This window comes from Pogoniulus pusillus, chromosome 26, assembly GCF_015220805.1.
Source record: "Pogoniulus pusillus isolate bPogPus1 chromosome 26, bPogPus1.pri, whole genome shotgun sequence".
Classification (NCBI taxonomy): Eukaryota; Metazoa; Chordata; class Aves; order Piciformes; family Lybiidae; genus Pogoniulus; species Pogoniulus pusillus.
The window spans coordinates 12,697,051-12,720,573 of NC_087289.1; the positions used below are offsets into that span (position 1 = coordinate 12,697,051).

At 45.2% G+C, this 23,523-nt stretch overlaps 1 protein-coding gene across 6 annotated transcripts in view; it reads left to right on the plus strand.

Moving 5' to 3' along the window:
* Positions 1 to 23,290, plus strand: part of GOLIM4 (golgi integral membrane protein 4) — a 44,789-nt gene extending 21,499 nt beyond the window's left edge. For 3 of the 6 annotated variants that reach the window (XM_064165012.1, XM_064165011.1, XM_064165016.1), the window contains 12 exons: positions 1,200 to 1,350; positions 4,190 to 4,275; positions 5,077 to 5,160; positions 9,428 to 9,595; positions 10,383 to 10,715; positions 13,315 to 13,553; positions 14,976 to 15,052; positions 16,030 to 16,142; positions 17,316 to 17,483; positions 18,223 to 18,291; positions 20,303 to 20,383; positions 21,163 to 23,290. In XM_064165012.1, coding sequence (XP_064021082.1) covers positions 1,200 to 1,350; positions 4,190 to 4,275; positions 5,077 to 5,160; positions 9,428 to 9,595; positions 10,383 to 10,715; positions 13,315 to 13,553; positions 14,976 to 15,052; positions 16,030 to 16,142; positions 17,316 to 17,483; positions 18,223 to 18,291; positions 20,303 to 20,383; positions 21,163 to 21,321 — 1,728 coding nt within the window. In that variant the 3' untranslated portion in view covers positions 21,322 to 23,290. The remainder of the gene's footprint in view (positions 1 to 1,199; positions 1,351 to 4,189; positions 4,276 to 5,076; positions 5,161 to 9,427; positions 9,596 to 10,382; positions 10,716 to 13,314; positions 13,554 to 14,975; positions 15,053 to 16,029; positions 16,143 to 17,315; positions 17,484 to 18,222; positions 18,292 to 20,302; positions 20,384 to 21,162) is intronic. The other 3 variants (XM_064165013.1, XM_064165014.1, XM_064165015.1) reach the window with 3 other exon arrangements.
* Positions 23,291 to 23,523: the final 233 nt, after the last annotated feature.

The following is a 23,523-nucleotide window of genomic DNA, read 5'->3' on the forward strand; positions in this document are numbered from 1 at the left end:
CCTACACCTGGACTGGGGCAATCCCATGCACAAATGCAGGCTGGGCAAAGAGTGGCCTGAGAGCAGTCTTGAGGAGAAGGACTTGAGGGTGTCAGCTGAGGAAAAGCTCAACATGAGACAGCAATGGTTGCTGGCAGCCCAAAAGACAACCATATCCTGGGTTGTATCAGCAGAAGTGTGACCAGTAGGACAAGTGAGGTGATTCTCCCATGAGACCTCAGCTGGAGTGCTGCATCCAGTTCTGGTGCCCCCAGCATAAGGAGGACATGGAACTGCTGGAGTGAATCTAGAGGAGGGCCACAAAGATGATCAAAGGGCTGGAGAACCTCTCCTATGGGGACAGGCTAAGAGAGTTGGGGCCCGTTCATCCTGGGAAAGAGAAGGACCTGGGGAGATCTTAGAGTGGCCTTCCAGTACTTTTTACAAGGGATTGTAGTGATAGGATGAGAGGCAATGGATTGGAGTTTGAGAGGGGAGATTTAGACTGGATATTAGGAAGAAGTTCTTTACAGTGAGGATGATGAAACACTGGACCAGGTTGCCCAGGGAGGTCATGGATGCCCTCTCCCTGGAGGTGTTCAAGGCCAGGTTGGATGAAGCCTTGATCACCCTGAGCTAGTGGCAGGTGCCCTTGCTTATGGCAGGGAAATTGGAACCAGATGATATTTAAGGTCCCTTCTCACCCAAACCATTCTCTGAATGTAGACGAGACTGGTATTCTGCTGGTGAACCAGTGTCAGGAAGATGCAGCCTCAGCCGCTTCTAGCAGTTCACTCCAGAATGTCAGTGCAGTGATGGAGCCTTCCTCTTACAACAATACCCTTAGAAGATGATTTACTGCAGAATTCCCTAGTCAGGCTTTCTAGTAGGTGATTTCATCTTCTCAAATGCAAGGGCTTGTGTGGAACATTACTTTACCAGGCTCTGCACAGCCTGGCATGCAGGGATTTTCTTGGTAGTGTTCAGCAGTGGGACAATGCAAGTGCAGGGTGAGGTGACATAGCCCTAGGAGAGGAGAATACTCATCACAGAGATGATTTTGTGTTTGAAAGGAGCTGCAGTATGCATGCTTGGAATAATAAGCCTCTCTTTATGAATGCTTCCTATTCATGAGGTCTTATTGAACAAATTGCCAAAGCCAATATTAGCCAGGCATGCAGATGCAGAGCTGCTCCAGTGTCCCAACTTGGTGTTTGCAGAGTCAACACGAAGAACTAAAGAAGCAGCATGCCAACCTTGAGGAGGATCACCGAAAGCAAGGAGAGGAGTTCAGCAGAACATTCAGTGATCACAAGGAGCGATACTTGCAGCTGCAGCAGGAGAAGGAGCAGGAGATCTCTAAGCTGAAGGGTATGTTCCAACCCCTGCCTGGCTGCCCAGGTTAAAATGTGTATTTATCACTTGGGTGTGATGTGAGACAGTTCTCTTCTCACCTGTTGAGGTGCTTGAACATGTCCAGAGAAGGGTGACAAAGCTGGTGGAAGACAAACGCTATGAGGAGAGGCTGAGGGAGCTGGGCTTGTTTAGCCTGGAGAAGAGGAGACTCAGGGGTGACCTCCCTACAGCTACCTGAAGGGAGGCTGTAGCCAGGTGGGGTTGGGCTCTTCTGCCAGGCAACCAGCAACAGAACAAGGGGACACGATCTCAAGCTGTGCCAGGAGAGGTCTAGGCTGGATGTTGGAGGAGGAAGTTGTTGGCAGAGAGAGTGATTGGCATTGGAATGGGCTGCCCAGGGAGGTGGTGGAGTCACTGTCCCTGGAGGTGTTCAAGAGAAGCCTGGCTGAGGCACTTAGTGCCATGGTCTAGTTGACTGGCTAGGGCTAGGTGCTAGGTTGGAGTGGATGATGTTGGAGGTCTCTTCCAACCTGTTTGATTCTGTGACTCTACAGGTCATTTGTACATCAGCTATATCTTATTGATGATATTCCCTGGCCTCTTTTTGAAATGTATTCATGTGTGGTGTTTGTGTTTCTGTCTAAATTAGAGAGACAGGAAGAAACACAGCACTTAAAAGCCTGTCAAGTGCCAGAGGGTGCTTTATCCACTCTTTCATTTTTAGTTCTAAGGCTTGTATAAACCTGGAAAAAGGGATTTGCCTCTTTACTCTCTTTGTAATCAAAAGGCATTCTAAAGATTGTTTGCCACTTCTACCAGAGATTTAGCTGTGCCTCTTCATGAAGAGACTGTATATATACATTGCAGACCCCATTTTCTCTCTGTGTATCAGCTTCTCTGAAGTGTGTTGCACCTGGATACTTATGTCTTTTACCCAATTTCACAGGATCACAGCACGTCAGAGGTCAGAAGGGACCTCTAGAGATCATCAAGCCCAACCCCTCTTGCCAGAGCAGGACTATAGAATCTAGCACAGGTCACACAGGAATACATCCAGAGAGGTTTCTTATTCAAGAGATTCTTTTTGCAGTTGACAGAGCTCTTCAGTCCCAAACACACAGTTCTTAGAACAAAAGGATGGGGCTCTCTCCATCAAGGGCCATTTTCTGCTATGTGTCACTAATACAAGTTAGTTTTGGAGCTGCCTGCAGTTTTGTCTTCATAACAATTTGCAGGCAGAGGATGAATTTATTATTTCTGTCTTGGCTCCACACCAATGAAGTCACAAAGCTAGCTCTTGGACTGGGCTGGATCTCAGCCTAGCAGCCTGGAGTGTGGGAAGAGCTTGCCTGTGTCTGCTTGCAATACTCCACAGCAACATAATGTAAGCCCCTCTCCCTGGTCCCAGAAGGTAAAGCTTTTTCAGTATGCTGGCCATCTGGGCACCTCTTCTAAAAGAATAGCTTAATCCTGTGCTTTAAAATCTCACTCACCAGATGCAGTGTGAGGGAAGAGAGAAGGGTGGCTTCCTTTCTGCCTTGTAAAGATTTGGATTATCATAAGGAATTTCACTGTCTGCAGTCCCCAGTGTGAACAGGGATGCATAATTCTAGTTGTGTGGACTAGGTGCACTGATGTGAAATTCAACCAAACATTACAATTTTCTGCTTGAAACTATAAAGTTGGTTTGGGTTTTTTTAGGGCTGGGGAGGGATGCAACATAAGCCACACAATTGCTCTAATCCATGTTTTGAGGGCTTGAGTACCTCTCCTATGAGGACAGGCTGAGAGAGCTGGGGTTGTGCAGTCTGAAGAAGAGAAGGCTCTGAGGAGACCTTATTGTGGCCTTCCAGTATCTGGAGTGGGCTACAAAAAGCTGCTGAGGGACTGTTCAGAGTGTTGGGTAGGGATAGGACTGGGGGGAATGGATTCAAGCTAAAGGAGGGGAGGTTTAGATTAGATGTTAGGAAGATGTTCTTCACCACAAGGGTGGTGAGACACTGGAACAGGCTGCCCAGGGAAGTGATGGAAGCCTCACCCCTGAAAGATTTTAATGCCAGGCTGGGTGAACTGTGTTGCCAGCAGGACAAGGGAGGTTATTCTGCCCCTATACTCAGCACTGCTCAGGCCACACCTTGAGTGCTGTGTCCAGTTCTGGGCTCCTCAATTCAAGAGAGATGTTGAGGAACTGGAACATGTCCAGAGAAGGGCAACAGAGCTGGTGAGGGGCCTGGAGCACAGCCCTGTGAGGAGAGGCTGAGGGAGCTGGGGGTGTGCAGCCTGCAGAAGAGGAGGTTCAGGGCAGACCTCATTGCTGTCTACAGCTACCTGAAGGGAGGCTTTAGCCAGGTGGGGTTGGTCTCTTCTGCCAGGCAAGCAGCAACAGAAGAAGGGGACACAGTCTCAAGCTATGCCAGGGGAGGTCTAGGCTGGATGCTAGGAGGAAGTTGTTGGCAGAGAGAGTGATTGGCATTGGAATGGGCTGCCCAGGGAGGTGGTGGAGTCACCGACCCTCAACTTGTTCAAGAAAAGCCTGGCTGAGGCACTTAGTGCCATGGTCTGGTTGATTGGCTAGGGCTGGGTGCTAGGTTGGCCTGGATGATCTTGGAGGTCTCTTCCAACCTGGTTGATTCTATGATTCTATTGGCAACCTGATCTCTAGTGGAAAGTGTCCCTGCCCTTGGTGTGGGAGGTGGAAGTGGAGGATCCTTGAGGTCTCTTCCAGCCCTGACAATTCTATAATTCTATAGCAGTAGTGTAGGATTTTCTGTAGTTGTGTTATAGTCTTAATTGTGTTGCTTAATCCAGTAGTATAAATCTGATCTGGTTTAACTTCTGTGTCATTTCTTCTAAGCAGAGTCCCTGTATAACTTACGGGAGGAGAACAGACAGTTGAGGAAGGCTCACCAGGATATACACACCCAGCTACAAGATGTTAAGGTAGGCTTTGCTCTGAGGACTTTCAAGGCCTTTAGGAAAGAGAAGTATTCCCCCAGGTATTAACAAGGCTGAAGCCTTGTAGTGTGCAGGAAAGGGAAGGAATATGGTTGAACTGGATTTTTTGCCACCTGCCCTTTTAGGTACATGGTCATTTAAAACAAATAAATTAGGGAAGTGATTTAAATAAGGAAGGAAATTGGAATTGGAGATTTGATTTTTTACTTTTTTGCAAGTCAAGAATTGTGTTTTCACACAATGGCTCAGCTTGAAAGGCATCTTTAAAGGTCACCTAGTCCAGCCCACCCTAGTTCACCTAGTGAACAGGGACATCTTCAACTAAATCAGATTACTCAGAGCCACAACAACCTGACCTGGAATGATTCCAGGGATGGGGCTTCTACTACCTCTCCGGGCAAGTTGTCCCAGAGACCTTAGAGGTGATCTACTCCAATCTCCTTCCCACAGGCAGGGACGCCTCTTAACTAGACTTAAGTTTGCAGAAATTAATGTTTTCCAGCTCTTTTACTTTAGAACCTTCATCAGCATCTATTCCAACTTCTAACTTTATTTGAGTTAAGCAAATCCTGGCCTGCAGATTTTCTTTCCTGGCACGCCCACGCTCTCTGTTTAATATGCATTCCGTGTTAAATAAATCAATGCTGTCATTCCAGCTCGGGAGGGTTTTTTTTCCCTTCTGAAATAAATTGAATTATTTTCCTAGTTCAAAATCCCCCAGGCCGCCTAATTTCCTTTCGGAATGAACTTCCTGTAAAACGTGTAACGTTGTTCTTTTTCGTGTAGCAGCAGCATAAGACCTTACTCTCCCAGCACAACCAGCTTGTAGTGACTCTGGAAGACCACAAGAGTGCGCTAGCTGCTGCACAGGTCAGAAAGGAAAGCAGCTCAGCTCCTCCTGCCTCTAACCTTCCTACCACTTGTTTCTCCCTAGCTGAGCTGACTCTCATGTTCTGCATGCAGCCTTTCGCATGGGAAGCAGCCTGCAGTCATCACCGCGCTGCACACCGGAGGGAGATGCATGAGTTAGAAGGGTTTGCCCTTAATCAGAAGCTGCAACAAATCCTTAGGGCTGTTGGGAAACCAGAATGCTGTGTTCTAGGCTCCAGAATGCATGTGTTGCTGATAAGAAGAGTATCTCTGCTTCCTTGACAACTGTCAAATACCTTTTATTTCTCTTTCTTCTCTGACAGAACTTCTGTTAGTTTAACATCCCACACCCTGACATCCACATCCAACACTTGAAGAGACCTGGATGCTGATACACTATAAAGTCTCTTTGTATGACTATAAACATCAGAGCAACAGAGGCAGAGTATAAATGGGGCAATGTAAACTCCAGGTGGAACTCAAGTAAAGCAGCAGCATTCCCTTTCTTAAATGTCATTTCCTAGTGAACTTTCCTGGAGTGCAAACTTTGCTAGACTGTTGCAGGTTCATTCAGCTGTGCAGGCTACAGGGAATATGGAAGCAGGAGTAATGCTGGAGCAGAGTCATACTAATGGGGAAAGATTAGAGGGAAAGGCAATGAGGCAGGGTGAAGTTATTTTTATTCCTGACTGATTTTCTTCATTTAAATGTTTTCATGGTCCACAAAGTTATTAGCAACACTAAAAGCACTGGGGCTTTGTCTCCCAATATGTGTCAATATTCAAAAAGCAGGGAAAGACCAGGAAAGCCTCTCACAGACTAAATCCATGGAGAATCTTCATTGCCAGTCCTAAAATATGCTGGCAGCTAATTCTAAGCTCTTGTCCCACTGGCCACGTTAGCTACTTGGTATGTATCAGCAACCATCTGAAATTCCACAAGGGGCAGATGCAGGCACTGATTTAAGGTTCACCAAATCCAAAGGGAAGCTCCATGTGCTTCTCCTGCCTTTGATTCAGTTCTTTAATTAGAAAACCTGTGCCACACAAAGCCCTTCTGTCTGCAAGCAGCCATTTATCATATGGAGAGCCTTTTCTCCAAGAGAAGTCTTGCACGTTCCTTCAGAACAGAAGACATTCAGCACAGTTGCACAGCTTCTCCTGCAAACCAGCCCCAGGAAGTTCACAAGGGATTATTGCTCAGAAACACAGCTCAATAAATGACCTCTCTATCTCATAGGTCTATTCTAGATATTAGATATCAGTAGTCAATGCTGCACTAATGAATTTGTGACCTGAATCTTTAAGGCATTGTAATCTTTGTACTTTTCCAGGGCTCAAACAGCCAGGCAGATTCATTATATATTTTTATAAACCCTGTCTCCCTGCCAGTATTAATACCTTTGGAGCTGTGGCCTTGAATCACAATGCTCAGCTTAGTGACTCGTGCAGCAGAATGGAGCCACTTGGATTCTGAGCTGGCTAAATAGCCTGGTACACTGTCTCTCTGCATGGTCAGCAGGGGTGAGAAAGAAAGAAACCAGAGCCTTGAATATTAATCTTATGTTAAGTAAATACTTTTTTTCCCCTCTAAAATTTCTTCCTGGACTCTCCAGCAGTTAATGAGGAAGCAGAAGTATCCCTCTGGAATGACAAGAGTAATTCATGTCCGTTCTGCTTTGCTTTTAGGCCTGTCTGTTTCAGTGGATGCCATAGTCTTTTGGAGATGCTTCGAGGTGCGTCCAGCATCAGAGCTGTTCCTCATTGCATCCTGTCAATCTGTAGCACTGTGGATGTTGTTTTGTATGAGGGTTGTGCATTGGACATCAATGCCTCTTGCCCATCTGCTGTGCTGTTGAGTGCTCTGATACCACAGAACACACAGAACAATGTACATGCTCCCAGAGAGGGGATTGGAAGCACTTTTTAACCTGCATTATAAAAAGGATTATGAAATGCACCTCTGACTTCAAAATGGGCAGTGGACAGAGTCACAGATCACATCAGGTTGGAAGGGACCTTCAAAGGTCATCATGTCCAAAATCCCTGCAGTGAGCATGGACACCTACAACTAGGTCAGGCTGCCCTGGGCCACATCAAGTCTTATCTTGGATGTCTCCAGGGATGGGGCCTCAACCACATCCCTGGGCAGCCTGTTTCAGTATTTCACCACTTTCATTGTGCAGAACTTCCTCCTAACGTCCAGCCTACTGTGGTTCTGGGCATCACCCACCCCTACTCCCCAAGAATTCACCCAGCCTAAACTCAGCCATCTGGAAGTTAAGGAATGAAGCCTTATGTCCACATCACAATATACAAGCAGCTATATGCAATATATTACAGATATTTACAGCTATATACAGTAATACGCAAGTTAGAAGTAAGACAGAAAAAAAAACTAAACCCTTCCCAGCCGCCAGATTGCCCAAGAGGGGCTTCCAACCACCCCTTCACCTTCTTTCCACCCTTTCCCTTATCTCAGAATCTTTCTTACACGGAGGGTGATCTGGAAATGTTGGCAAGGGATGTTAGAAGCAGAACGATTAGTTGGAAAGTGAGCAGGTTCAGGCAGAAGAGTTAATACAGCAACAGCCAGGCAGAGACTGCCTTATCTTTGTTTGTGTCCTTGCTTTTATATGTCCCAGCAGAATGAATGGGCAATGTAGACATCACTCTTACTTTCTTTTCACAGCCAATGATCTATTTTTTCTCATAAAAATATTCCCAATAGCCTCAAACCAGCACAGTCTTATCACTTCTAAATAGTCCTTCCCCAGCCTTCATTTTGGTCCTCTTCAGAGTCTGAAATGTAGTTATAAGGACACCCTAGAGCCTTCTTACTGGAGCAACAGGGAAACTCTCATAAGGCACCACCTTGTGTATATGTGCAGCTGGGCACCTTTCATAAATCCTGTCCCTCTCTCAAAACTGACTTCACAAGACAGTTTTCTTGTACATCTGCTGTAGAGACAGGGACTGCTGTCCCAATCAGTCTGCGTTCACCTTCTGGACTTTTAACACCTTTTGACAGTATCCTGATCTTGTACAAAGTTGGTGCCCACACAGGAGGACATCACACTGCTGGAGCAGGCCCAGAGAAGGGCTACAAAAGATGAGCAGTGGGCTGGAGCACCTCCCTTATGAGGACAGGCTGAGAGATTTGTGGCTGTTCAGCCTGGAAAAGGGAAGGGTCTGAGGAGGTCTTATAGCAGCCTTCCAGTACCTGAAAGGGCCTACGAGAGAGCTGGGAAGGGACTTTTTGCAAAGACTTGTAGTGATAGGATGAGAGGGAATGGATTGAGGCTTGAGGAGGGCAGATTCAGAGTGGAGCTGAGGAAGAAATTCTTGATCATGAAGGTGGTGAGACACTGGAACAAGTTGCTCAGGGAGGTCCTGGATGCCCTTTCTGGAGGTGTTCAGTGCCAGGCAAGATGAGGCCTTGTGCCCCCTGACCTAGTGAAAGATATATCTGCCTATGGTGGCGTCCATAGGTCCCTTCCAACCTAAAGCATTTTATGAATCTCTCATACACAGCAAATCAATTTCCAGCATGTTACTGTTGCATACTGAGGCCTTGAGTGACCTCTTCTAGTAGGAGGTGTCCTTGCCTACGGCAGAGGGTTGGAACTGGATGAACTTTGAGGTCCCTTCCAAGCTACACCATTCTATGACTACAAGAAGGCTTTAGAAATTTACATTTTTCTCTCCTTTTGCATTTTTTCCCCCTCCTTCTTTATCTCGCCCTTCACCAAATGGTATACTATGACTTTCTGTGCCTTAGTTCTCTATGCTGGCTGTTGTCTTGTGTAGCACTTGTCTAAATGTTGAGGATTTGCCATTTTCATAATATGTGTGTATCCTTTAAAACTCCTTTTTCTGAAAGAACCACACTTCTTTCTACCAGTGAAGAAGTCTTGATTTCTCTTGCTTTAGCCTGCCAGGAAAACTGCATCATCCCCTCCTGACAATTCACCTGCTTGGCATGGGCAAACCAAACCTTCATCTTTGTTCCACAGAGAACTTTCTAATCCACGTTGTATGCATGTGCACTTAGGCTGAAAAGATGGTGATGAATCAGTGTTACCTCGTGTTGTGGAAATAACCAATGTGCAAAGCTCCTGCCCCTTTTTCTCCTTGGTGTTTGCTCTGCTGTCAGTATTGAGTCTTCCTACCCCGTGTCGTGCCATCGAATTTGCTCCGAGGTAACTACATTTTATTAAGCAATTGATTTGAGCACACTATATAATAACTTTATCTGTTGACTTCAGTCCCAGGTGGAGGAATACAGGCAGCTGAAGGACACCCTCAACAAAATGCCAAGTTTCCGACAGCCTGAGAAGTTGGAACAGTCAAAGGAGCAGCCAGAAGTGGGAGCAACATCTCCCCGCAGTGACCTCCTGCTGCACCAGCAAGCTGTGACTGAAGAGCACAAGGAGGTAGAAAGCACTCATTGGCTACAGACACTATAGGAAATGGTTTAGTCAGCAACATGCTGTGTGCTTAACTTCCATTAGAAGCCTATGTTTAATGGCACAACTTTGTTAGCTTTTAAGTAGCTTAAGTAGAACAGTTTTGTCTTAATGAGTAGTAGAAAAATGTATTCATGGTGGACCTTTTCTCATGTGGCTGTAAATCCACTCCAAACTGGTTTATGTAAGCTGATTCAAGAGGTTGCTAAAAGCTTTAATTCTAGGGGGTGATAAGCAGCCTCTAAAATGTTAGATCTCTCTTGTGCTTCAGAAAAGCTTTAACAAGTCCTGAGGAAATGGTCTTGTGTTTGACATGGTTTCAGTGGCACACTGAAGTCAGGGAATGTCAGATTGGCATGTTTTCCAGTGTTCAAAAAGGAGGAGGGGGGAAAGAAGTAAAGATGTGGGTAAATTCTAGATGTTACAGTATCAGTTGTGGTTTTGGGTTGGTCTGTGGCCAGCAGAACCTACCGAGAAATGAAAATACAAAGCTGCCTTTGCAGACAAAGAATTGTAGTCATTTTGTTGCACTTCAGGTAAAGTGAGGCTTAACCTACTTTGTGATGCAACTGTACAATGCCAAGGGTCAGGTACTGACACTGGCAGGAGGGACAGCTTGTTCCAAAGCAGGCATTTGGCTCTCCTGACTATTGTGTCACTGCTGAAGGCTCAGATAGCAACATCATATCTGCTCCTTGGCTTGTGAGAGAATCTCAAATCTGCCTCCTCTCAAAGGCTTGTGTGTGCTTTGCAGAATGAGGAGCCCAAAGAGAGAGAAGAAATAAACACCCAGGAAAAAGAAGACAGAGCTGAGCCTTTTCATCTGCAAAGGAGGGGTAACGATGGCCAGCATGCCAAAGAACTAAATATTCAGGAGCAGCAAGAAGCTGGAGAGGATGACGAGCAGCAGGTTGATCAAGTGGAAGAGGAACGCAAGAAAGAACTGGAAGAGGAAGAAATGGAGCAGGCAGGTCAGCCTGAGCACCTAGAGGAGGAGCAGGATCAAGTACCAGAAGAGCATGAGTGGAAAAAACAGGAAGAGAAGGAAGAAGAAACCAATATGTTGGGTGACCACCTTCATTCAGAGGTATGGAGCTCTTTCCTACTCACAGATTAGATCTGTTGTTGAAAGGGAGGCATCTCTTAGCATTGCTGGCTCTGTGTTGAGCTCACCTATTGCTAGCCGAAATCAGCATCATAGTCTGGCAAGGGTAGGGGCTAGGCTGGTTACCAGGTGAGTGACAGAGGCTCTCTATGAACCCATCTGCCTTGCCAAAGGGAGGAGAAAGGGAAGAAGGGAGTGAGGCTGATGGTTTGGGAAAGAAACTAAACCAGCTGGGATGGAAATAAGAACAATCCAACAAAATAGACAGAAACTAATATGGAACCCAACCCCTCATGGCTATATCACTATCACCACTGGTGCCGTGGCAGAAGTCCAAGACTGGATTCTGCAGCAGACATGAATCAGATTCTGGAACTGGACTGAGGACCACATGGATTGGTGTCAGTGGCAGAACAAACAGAAGAGTCCCCAGATGCTTGCTGTTGAAACAGAGGTTTGACCCTGATGATCCCTCATCTTTGTACTGAAAATGTGCTCCATGGGTTGGAATCCCTTGTTGCTCAGCTTAGGGTCACCTGTCCTGTCTGCTCTTTCTTGAAGATGCCATCTCTGACTTCCTGAACCCCAAGGTGTCCCTGCCCATGGCAGAAGGGTTGGGACTAGATGATCCTTAAGGTCCCTTCCAACCCAAACCATTCCATGAATCACTGAAGGTTGGGCACAAGATTTGGCAGTGCCCTTGGTCTACACAGGAGCAAGTCTAAGACAGAGCCTTTCTGCACCCCCAGCCCTTGGAACTTCCCCATCACTGCTAGAAGCAGCTCCTGGCTGTGCAAACCCACCCTGAGCTTCAGAAAGTGCTGGCACTGAGCAGAGACCAAGTTGGGAAGTCAAATCACTGACCAGAATTAGTTCTGGTCTAGCTCAAACCAGGACACATCCATAGAATATTTAGGATTCAGAGCACTCAGATGCATAAGATTGAGGCTCAGCTTCCACACACGCATACTGCAGTGCTTGCCAGATGAAGCCTAATGAACATTAATTCTGCTGATAAAAAGCAACAGATGGAAACAAAAGAGCAATCAGCTCAAATCCCATCTCCTGCTTTAAATTTGAGGCCTGTGGTAGCTGATGAGGAGAAGATAGGATGAGACTCATCTTCAGCGCTTTGGAGAGCTTACTAATTTAATGCATCTCAGCAAATTGCAGTGTGTTTCCTTGTCAGGTACACCTACCTTCTGTAGACACATTACCCTCTAAATGTTCACTGTCATTTGACAGGAACGTTTACCTACAAGGTGAACATGACTGAAATAGCCTGGGGAGATCAGAGTGCAGCAGTGGCCAAGGCTTGCTCTCTACAGCTCTAAATGAAACCAGCAAAGCCCAGGTTTGCATTCTAGATCACATCTCCAGTGCAAAATATTATGTACTGATCTCACCTTAGGCTTTGTAAGCAGATTAATTGTATACCTGCAGTGTGATGAGAAGCCACTGTGCAGTGGAGAGGAGCAGTGGATTAGAGCAGCAGCAGTAGCTTAAGCTGTGAAATGTGTTAAAGTTACTGCTGACTGTGAAAAATGGGCAGTGTCTGACTTAAGGCTCAAAGCAACCCCTGCTGAAACCACCAGTTAAATCACTGCAGCATATTTGCTGTCTTAATTGTCAGCCATAAAACTCACTATCAATATAGACTGGGGGATGAGAAAGCAGCCCTGTGGAAAGGGACTTGGGGGTGCTGATGAATGAAAAGCTGGATGTGAGCAGATGGTGAGAGCTTGCAGCCCAGAAGGCCAATTGCATCCTGAGCTGCATCAAAGGAAGCATGGACAACAGATCCAGAGGAGGGGATGCTACCATTTTGCTCTGCAGCCCTGAATACAGGAAGGACATGGACTTGATGGAGCAGGTCCACAGGAGGGCCACAGAAGTGATCAGGGGGTTGGAGCAGCTCTGCTTTGAGGACAGGCTGAGGAAGTTGGGGGTGTTCAGCCTGGAGAACAGAAGGCTCTGGGGAGACCTAATAGCAGCCTGCCAGTACTTGAAGGGGGCTACAAGAAGGCTGGAGAGGGACTATTTGCAAAGACCTGTGGTGATAGAAGGGGCAATGGCTTCAAAGCAGGGAAGAGCAGATTTAGATTGTGCATTAGGAACAAGTTCTGCACTATAAGGGTAGTGGGACACTGGAACAGTTTGCCCTGGGTGTTGGTTGGGGCCCACCTCTGCAGATATTCAAGGTGAGGCTTGACAGGGCTCTGGGCAGCCTGATCTAGTTGAGGTCATCCCTCCTGACTGCAGAGGGGGTTGGACTGCATAACCTTTGGAGGTCCATTCTATGATTTATGGTTATTGATGTGCAAGAAAAGCATGGCTTCCCCAAGCCCATTATCTCCTCTCCTGTCCTCATGACCTTCCCAAACACCCCAACACTTCCAGCCTATGTTCAAAAAAACCTAAACTTCAAGCAGAGACAAGAAAAGTGACAATGACTCTGCTGTGATGCTACCCATTGCATATGGCATCTGCATCACTCCCCCTCTTGACACAGGTTTCTGCCTGCTTGTTTCTGATCATTGCAAGGATGATTAATCTGTGACTCGCACATTTCCTTTGACAGATAACATCAACAAAAGCTGTAACAAAACGACAGAAGACAGCTTATGAACAACAACTGGAGCAGCAACACCTTGCAGCCCAGAGAGCAGAGGAAGCCAACCAGCTGCGGGAGCATCAGGAATCACTCCACCAGCAAAGACTGCAAGGGCAGCTACTCCGGCAGCAACAGCTGCAAGAGAAAGAGCTTCAGCTGCAGAAACAGGCAGAAGAAGGAGAAAAACTCTACAAAAGCAGGCTGAGGTTCAGTTCTTTTACATCAGTTTGCCATGGTCTGGGCTCTAGGCTCTATGGCTTGCACCAAACCAGCTTTGAAAAGAGAGTGGTTTAGTGCTGTAAACCTAGACGAGCCAGAAACTAAATTCAGTGAGACTCATCTCCTCCTTTGCAAGGAGCAAACTGATTGCTGCTTTATGAGAGTTTTCCTTTTTTCTTCCTTTTCCCTCTGGAAGCTTCTGAAGTCTGGAGCAGTGAATACACATTGCCATGCACACCTGTGGGAGAAGTTAGGGGCTTCTGGCACGCAATGCCCCTGGTCTTAAAGCTTGCTTTAAATTAGTAATTATTTTCCACTAAGCAGCAATGATGATCTTGTAGTAGTGAGGAGCTCCAGTATCGGGTATGCATTAGGTACCTAAGCTAAAGTTCCTCTTAAATGTGAGATGCTGTTTTTAAGTAATTCCCTGAGGACTTTCTGGACAAGAGTGACTGCTATTATGTGCAGTGTAGAGACTAAAGCATGGGTTCAAGAGAAACCCACACCTTTTTGGTGTCATAAATGCAGTTATGGCATTGTAGCTTCTGTGTGCCTCTCACTTTCCCTGCACATTTCCTTATGCTTCTGCTTAGTTTTAAATGGTTAGTGACCTTTTGTTTTTGTCTTTTGGAATCCAAAGCCCACTGAATTTTCCTTGCTGAAACACTAAAATAACAATACAACCCATGTTCTAAAATGAGCTGGGTATGACAGAGCCTTTCAGGAATTGCTAGTCAAAATATTCAGCCTTGCAAGAACAAGCACATAAATAAACCCTTTTCAAGATTAAACTAGAACTGCTTAGTCAGCAAAACAACTGATCTACTTAGTTTATGACCTTTATCTGAGAGGTGTTTTCCTTTCAGCTCATAGCATTTCTGCTTTGCTTATAGAATGTACTAGCTTGGGAGTTTTATACAAGGAGGATCCTGCTGATGTGTAAAGAAATGCAAGTAATGGGTTTAAACTGGCAGAGGGGAGATATAAACTAGATGCTAGGAAGAAGTTTGTTACAGTGAGGGTGGTGAGACACTGGCACAGGTTGCCCAGGGAGGTTGTGGATGCTTCCTCCCTGGAGGTGTTCAGTGCCAGGTTAGATGGGGCCTTGAGTAACCTGTTCTGGTGAGAGAAGTCTTTGTCTATGGCAGAGGGGTGAAACTGGGTAAGCTTAGATCCCTTCCAACCTAAACCACTGTGATTCTAAGTTAGTGTAGTAGGGCAAAAAACAACAAAGACTTTGTTCTATAAAATAGATCTTCTTGCAGGGAAGGTGGTATGAAAAAATAGTAGGTAATAGAAGGCTAAATTTGAGCCAGGAAAGGCAGAGATGCAGCAGGATGGTTTGAATATTAAATCAAAACCACACTCTTTTGGAACTGAAATGATGTATTTGCATTCCATTTCCTCAGCCAACAGGCTCATTATAACATGGACCAAGATATTGTCCAGGGGGAAGAAGATCAAGGTGTCCAGGAAGAGGAGGGAGGTAAGATAAAATGTATGCCCCTACCACATTTGCATTCCCTGGGTGCTGTCTTTCCTTTGAGACTTCAATATTCATTTCATAGCCGATTTGAAGTGAAACAGAAACTTGCAATTCAAAACCAGAAGCTCAAATAACACTGCCTAAACTGAATGAAATACAGGAATTGCTAAAGATCATACCCACATTCCTGAAAGGAAAAGTGTCCTGTTGACTTAGCTTCAAGGATAGGTCTTTGTGGCTCTTGGTTGCATTCCTGGCTCTGAGCTATGATTTTGTTTCATCTCAAAATGGTGAAATCTTTTGGAGTCTGCTGCCTACTGGCAGTAAAACCATTCTGTTGGCATCTTATGCTTAGGCAGGCTCCTCAGGTAAAGGCTGCCTACTGCTAAAAGCCACACTTTGAGTCCTGGATTCAGTTTTGGGCCCCTCACTACAAGAAAGATACTGATGTACTGGTGCAGATCCAGAGAAGGACAAGAAAGGTGGTGAAGGGTCTGAAGCACAGTTTTTGTGAGGAGCAGCTGAGGGAACTGAGGTACTTTAGTCTGGAGAAAATGGAGGGAGACCTCATTGCTCTGTACAACTACCTGAAAGAAGGTTGGACTGTGGTGGGGGTCAGTCTCTTCTCCCTTGTAACAAGTGCTGGGACAAGTGGAAGTGGCCTCAGGTTTGCACCAGGGGAGGCTTAGTTTGGGTATTAGAAGAAGCTTCTTCACTGAGAGGGTTCTTAAACACTGAAACAGGCTCCATAGGGAGATGGTTGAATCTCCGTCCCTGGAGGTGTTGAAAAGATGCAGAGGTGTGGTGCTGAGGGACATGGTTTAGCATCAGGCTTGGTAGAGTTAGAGAATAGCAGAACTTGAGGATCTAAAAGGCCCTTTCCAACAGAAGCAATTCTAGGGTTTTGTACATGAGACTCATAAAAAGGCAAAGCAGAAACTGCTGTAATGCAATAATGATATCAAAACATTTGTCAGCTTACAACCGTGACAACCAGCACCAGCATGAAGGTGAAGACGATGATCAAAATAATGCAAATGAACAGCAAGAACCAGAACATCAAGTAGAAAATCAGCAGGCTGATGAATCAGTGAGTATGAATTAAGATGCTGTGGATGGCAGTTGTTACTGAAGTGAAAACCCAGAAGTCTCATCTAACATAATTGCATGTTACAGAAATAAGACGAACCAGAGGTCTGCCAGGAAGACAAGTTTGACAGTTTAAATCTACATCTAGGATCTATTTAGAGTTGTCCTTAAGGATCTATTTAGAGTTGTCCTTACTGATCTGGGAGGAAATCAAGAAAAGCTTCCTCTCTCCTCGTTGGGAGGAAGTTGTTTTTCTGATTTGTACTTAGCTGGGACTTGAACAGGTAAACTTAGATTCAAAGAAGTGACAGCAGTAACTCAGTGTCAGGAAGAGGGGTGATGGTATTCTTCAGGCCATGGGTAGCTAAGAGGGTAAAAGCCAACTCAATAGCCACTGAAACAAGCTGTCAATACAAAAGAAGTGTGAGACCTAGACAGAGGACATTTCTTAGCACTCAACACAGTTCTGACATGGACTGCACAGAGCTCTGGGTGCAGAGAGTCAGCCCTGTGCTTTCTCCCAACTTCCAGCATTACTTGGTGTGATGGAACATCAAACCTGTCACCTTAACTCCCCTCCTTCTCAGCAGATTAAGTTGTATGATAAATATTTCCACAGGATTTTTAACTCACTGGCTACAGAGATATGAGAAATGTTTCTTTCTGCTTATCATTTAGTGAAAATGCTTGTTTTCTGAATGGCAAAGCATGATGAGGAGTGATTGGGTTTTGTTTTATTACAGACATAGGCGAGGTCAATATTGCAGGACAGACTGGTACTGAAAGATCACATCAGCTCTTTTGAGCCATGAGCATTGAAACTCTTATCTCTCTTTACCTGGTCTTATCAGGATTTGTCAGGTGGCCAGGAAACAAAAGGAGTTCAGCAGCCTCTGTGAAATAAGTTATTGGAATCAGTCTGGGTTTTAGCAGACAAGTACCCATACTGCAGGTCTGCCTGAGCTCAGTGCTGCAGTGCTTTTTCTCTCAGCAATGGATGCTTCTGTATTGGCTGGAGTTTGGTCTGGTGAGCCCTGGTGCCTGTATAGAGGTTCCAGCTTAGGTGATACGAAGCTGATTCTAACATAGCTCATGCTAGGGTAGCTTGCAAGTGAAATGGAACTTGGCTGAGAGAGAAAAATACATATTTAACATTCACTTCTGAAACTTACAGAAGGCAGCCATGGAAGATGTGAATCCTGCTGATGACCCCAACAATCAGGGAGAAGATGAATTTGAGGAAGCTGAACAAGAGAGAGAAGAAAATCTACCAGATGAAAATGAAAAGCACAAGCAAACCAGTCAGAAACAAGGACACCCAGGCATGGAAGAGCACCTAGTGGTTAGTAAAGGCAGGGGAAGCATCTCTAGATCATATTTAAGGACAGTGCAGCACAGAGCAGTGAGAGAACACTGAACTTTGATTTTTAAAGCTCTCTTTGAAGCCATACATGACACATGCAGAGGGAAGTGTAAGTTACTCCTGGTGGTACACAGCTCTGTCTGTCATCGCTGGCTCCACTCAGTGAGGTTCTGTAGTCTCATCAGGTGCCCTGTATCCACCTTGCCACAAGCTCCTGCTAGAACTCCCCTTCATACCGTCACCATGTCTTTGCACAGATCCCTTCTCCTGCTGCTTCCCTACCATCAGCTCTCAGCTGTAAGCAGTGCTGTCACTTTCTCCCCCTGGCCCTTCCACTGAATGCTGCACATTTCAGCCCACTTTAAACTGTAAACTCCTCTAGGCTGGGAGAAAAAAAAAACTGTATTTTTGTGGCATTGGTCTTTAAAGGTGTAAATATTTCACTGTCATCCTGCTAGGTATGGAAAGTCTTGCTTTATTCTCTGAAGTGATTTTATATTACAATCATTCTGTTGTCTGGGTTTTAATTTAGGGCAGTTCTAAATCATGTAGCAGAGCTATCATTAATGCTAATGAACATGCTAGAAGTTCTCATGCTATTGTTGTTACTTCAGCTTCACATAAAGTTTTAGTTCCAGAACAAGAAGCTTTAACCTTCAGCCTTCTAGAGTTAATAGGCATGCACACAGAAATGGATTTTTATATGATCTTTGTGCAGATGGCAGGAAATCCTGACCAGCAGGAGGATAATGTGGATGAACAATACCAGGAAGAGGGAGAAGAGGAGGTAAGAAAGCAGGCATCAGTCATGTGTAGACGCAGGTAGCATGGCACATCTCCATTAACATTCAGTGTTGGTATCTTTTATGGTAGATGATGAACTCAGCTCACTTTGACTTTATGAAACCTAGGAAGCCTTTGCCATTGCTCTGCTGCCTGCTTCTGGACATATTCTAAGTTACTCTTGCTGCTGTGCTGCAATCCATTAGCCTGCCGTGCAACACAGTATTAATTGTGCAATAACTGAAAAGGTGAAGCCATTCACGACACAGGGAAGAAATTCCTGGAAACCTCAAGCCCCCTGAAGGTCTCTGAAAACCTCATTAACTTTGCATCTCTAATCACACACTGCTGTTCTGGGCAAACTGCTTCCCTGGCCAGTTACTCTTTAGCTCTGACTTTGATTTATCTGTGCTCCTCCTCAGCAATCCAAGCCCCAGCTATTTGTGGAGTCAAACAGTCAGGGAGCTGTTAGCACATTGCTTTGAACTGGAGGAGAAAAGGAGGGGCAGGGACTTTTTCAGTCCTGTGTGGAATGGCACACTCCTTAGGTAGGTGCTGGTGTAAGCTGCCCTGCAGTTCTTCAATCCATACCTAATCAATTGCTATTTTCTGCCTCTTATGTAATGATTCACAAAAAGCCATAGAAATGGCTGCTCATTACTTCCTTACAGGGAACACTTTGTCTCAATTAGCTGGTGTGCACTTAGAATCCACCAGTTCTGTTACTTAAATCAAACCAGGTCATTAGGAACTGGGAATAGTTGGCCTTTGGCAGCCACTCTTTGGCTTACAGGAAGTAATTTAGAGCATGTTTCATAAGGGATTGTGAGCAGGCTGCTTACTGGAACCATCAAGAGAGAGTTAGGATGCTGTAATGGGGAAGGTTCCTTAGAAGGTTGACTCAAATATGATACATTACTGCTTAAATCTTTCCCTCATATCCCTCCAAGTGATCCAGGTTTGATGGCTGCCCTTCTGCTGGCAGCAATACTGAACCCCAAAGGACTTGTTTACAAGCTGCTTTCCCTCTTCTTGGGAGCAACTGCTACACCTACTCCCTTGCTACTGATGCTGTTAAGAGGGCTGCAGCTGCTTCTCAGGAGAATGTAATAGCAGCTGCCAGAAGGATAGAGCCCTGCTGAAAGCAGCAGGCTCCTCCTTGCTCTTTGTGGCAGGGGTGGTTGGTGCATGCTTCTCAGCCAGGTGAAACAGCTTCTTTTTTCCTCGGTGGAGAGTGCTGTACAGCCTCACAGAAGCATCTTACTCAGCTTGCAGGACACCATTTGGAGCAGACCTGCATAACAGCATTCTCTCAAAGAAAACCAAGGTCCCTCTGAAAAGCACTCCCCTCAAATTTGCACCTAACCATGATGGGACATGGACGTGAGGGGGAGTGCTGATGTGAAAAAAAAAAATCAAAGAGGTGATGGATTAAGATCTGAACATCTGGAAAGCAGATTCAGCGCAGCCTGCTCTCTCCAAAGATAGAGTTGGAAGGGATTATTCTCTGCTCCCAATTCCCCTTTGCTCTTCTGTGGTTTTCCAGGAGCAGCTGGCAGAAGGATCACTCAACTGCTGAGAAAACATGGACAAAGTTATCTTTGAATGCCTGTATCACATATCTGAACTAAAACTGTTCTAGGAGTCTAAAGTAGGGTGCAAGTGTCAGCAGTGACTCTGCTGTGTCATGACACTCTTACTGTGAATGAAGGCTAAAGAGAAAATGATATGTATGTGAAGTTAAACCAGGAAATGGAAATCTAAATGTGTTAGCTGGTGATGACAGGGTCTATGAAGACTGTGGTTAAAAGTTCAGTATGTTTTCAGAGCAAATTAGTTCTCTGATTATTGGGCTGCTGGGTGTTTTTCCCCTCTTTAGCCTCTCTGTGCCCTCTCCTCCCTTTCTTTTGAATCTTCTTTCTGGCAAAGCATAGCTATGAAAATGTGTACACTCGTACCAGAGGCTACTTCTTTAAAGGGAATTGAAACCTACAGAACATGTCTGTGCTTTGCAGATCCAGGAAGATCTGACTGAAGAGAAGAAACGAGAGCTGGAACACAATGCTGAAGAGCCATATGGGGAAAATGAGGAAAATGTAAGTAGTGTGTAAGCCCAGAAACTGGGTGACCTGGTTCAGCACTTGGCATAGCTGTGGCCATGTCACAGCAGCACTCTGGAACTGTTGTAGCTTGCTTTAGATCCTAGGCTTTACAATTTTATACTGTCCCAACTTTCTTTTGCTCATCCACCCCCACAGCAAATCTTGCTGCCTGCAGGCCTTTGAATATCTCTCCCCCTCTACTCCACTCTGGTGAGACTCCACCTGGAGTACTGCATCCAGTTCTGGAGCCCCTATTACAAGAGGAATGTGGAGATGCTGGAGCACATCCAGAGAAGGGCCATGAGGATGCTCAGAGGGCTGCAGCAGCTCTGCTGTGAGGACAAACTAAAAGAGTTGGGGCTATTCAGTCTGGAGAAAAGGAGGCTCCAAGGTGACCTTCTTGTGGCCTTCCAGTATCTGAAGGGGGCCTACAAAAAAGCTGGGAAGGAACTTTTTAGGCTTTCAGGGAGTGACAGGACTGGGGGGAATGGAGCAAAGCTGGAGGTGGGGAGATTCAGACTGGACATGAGGAAGTTATTGAGCATGAGAGTGGTGAGAGGCTGGAATGGGTTGCCCAGGGAGGTGGTTGAGGCCCCATGGCTGGAGGTGTTTAAGGCCAGGCTGGCTGAGGCTCTGGGCAGCCTGATCTAGTGTGAGGTGTCCCTGCCCATGGCAGAGGCGTTGGAACTAGCTGATCCTTGGTGGTGCCTTCCAACCCTGATTCTATGAAACCAGCAACTGCACTGAATCTGATTCTTATTTCCCTCAATCAGGCAGATGAGAAGAGTAACAGAGGGGCAGACCAAGAGCAAGAGATGCAAGATGAAAACAATCAAAAAGAAGTTCATGAAGAAAACTATGAGGAGGAAGAAGAGGAGGAAGAGGATGGTAGAGCTGCTGCAGCAAAAACCCGCAGACGAGGGGAGATGTAATCCTCTTCCTTTCTGTTTTGTTTTTTTTTGCAGCACACAAATCCTTTTTTAGGACATTTTATCCTTTTTTAGGATATTTAATTTCCAGAAAGTTTTGTGTTTTACACTTTTTACTTTTCTATTAGATGCTGTCCTGGGTTTCTATGAATATGCTACTTTTGATACTCTAGGTTAGGATTTCTTTTCTATTAAAGCTGTACATAGACATGTTCAGTGTTGGTAATTCTGAGCACGATTTGGGAAGGCCATTTTGGAAAACACTTAGACCTTGTCTAAGGCCAACAGAGAGATTTGGTCTAATTTCAGACCCATTCAACACCTGAGGGAATACTTCTAGTGCCTAAATCCAGCAGCTCTCATTGTCTTCCTTGACACAACTTGCCTGGCCAGGGCATGCTCTGTGGTGCATATGGAGGCACAGGGGTGGTGTCACTCTTTACAACCTCATGAGAGCCTTCAGCCCTTTGAGGATAAGCACATGCCTGGCTCTTTGCTAGACCAGGTCTTTCCAAGGTGCAGAACAGTTATCAAATATGCAAGTTATACAAAGCCTTCAAAATGCAGCCTGGTTAACAGCTGTTAATTTTGGCAGCTGTTTATATACAATTAAACTGATGCATTTGTTTTAATGAGCATACCTGGGTACTTCAATTACATGCACTACATAGCAGGGAATGCAAATGGTGCTGTGCTGGGACGAGATGTGAGCTAGAAACCAATTTAGACTTGAAGAGCCATTATGCCAAATCAAAACACTGCAGCTGTCACAGAAATGAAGATTTGCAGAAGGAACAGTTCTCTTTTTTTTCTAGTTGATAAATAAAATATTTGAGCAGAGAAAGAGAATTCCGTGGCCTGGGTGATGTGCTTGCTGGAGACTGCTGAGAGGGTTAAGGCATGTTTAAAAACAGTAATATTTCTTCACTGGGAGGGTGGCAGAGCACTGGAGCAGGCTGCCCAGAGAGGTTGTGGAGCCTCTGTCCCTAGAGGCATTCAGATCCCACCTGGATGTGTTCCTGTGTGATCCTGCTCTGGCAGGGGGTTGGACTGGATGATCTTCAGAGGTCCCTTCCAACCCATAATAATCTGTGACTGTGAGCTGACATGATTGGTGCAAGATGTTCAACTAAGGCCTTTACCTTCTCTTATTTAAAGTCAGTCAATGCTAGAAATATTTCTGTGTCCCTTAGTGTGAAAAATCAGCCTGGAGACAAATCCCAGTCTCTTTTTTTTTTGCCCAGCAAACATCTCTAGCACTGCATGCCAAGATGTAAGGGTTAGAGAAGCAGCACAGAAATTGTGCCTTGGTAGGCTCCTATGTGCATGAGGCTATACAATGCTTGTATTGATACAGACACTGCTTATTTAATATATGTGAAAAGGAGAACGGGAATCTGGAGTTCCCAGCCTATGCCCCCTTGCTGGAAATGAGGTGCAGGCTAACTGCCATGGAAGTGTGTGTTATATAAACCAGAGAGGGGTTGGATTTTCACACCCCCCTTGCTTTTTGGTTGGGGTTTTTTTTTTTCCTAAATGATTCTTAGCAATGTTTTTTGTTTCATTTTTTAATATGACTGTAATTTAATTCATATTTTTTTCCTACTAACTCACTCAATGCTATTGTTTTATAGTTGGTTTCCATTATTTGCAGTTTTCCAGACAACTCTTTTTTTGGTGGTTTGTCTGTTGTTTTGGTGTTTGTTTGGTGTTTTTTTTTCCCAAGAATATTTTTTGTGAGTATATTTTGGATTTTCTAGTTAGCATCAAGCAGATTTACCTTATGTATAAAAAAAATCTAAAGAAATTAAAGTTTACATGATACTGTAAAATGTATAATATGTACATAATCTTCAGAAGACAATTATTTTGGTAAATTGGCCTGTATTTTTAATGCCACAGTTGCAGTATTTAATTATTTGAGGCATAATAAATCTTGACTGCAGTCAATAAACTAGAATATAGTTACTGATTTTTTTATGGAGTGTAATGGTTCTGGTCCTGGGAGTGGCAGAGGAAGAACACAGAAAAACTAGCATGAAGGTGGTTGCACCAGAGGCATTTTCAGGGACCAGCCACCACTGCTGTCTGCAGGTGTGCTCTTTGAATTGTCATTGCAGCTGAGCAGTAAGACACCTTGGCCTTTGGTACCAAACATGAAAGAGGAGGAGGGATGGAGAGCCCATATGCTTTTCTACACAGGCT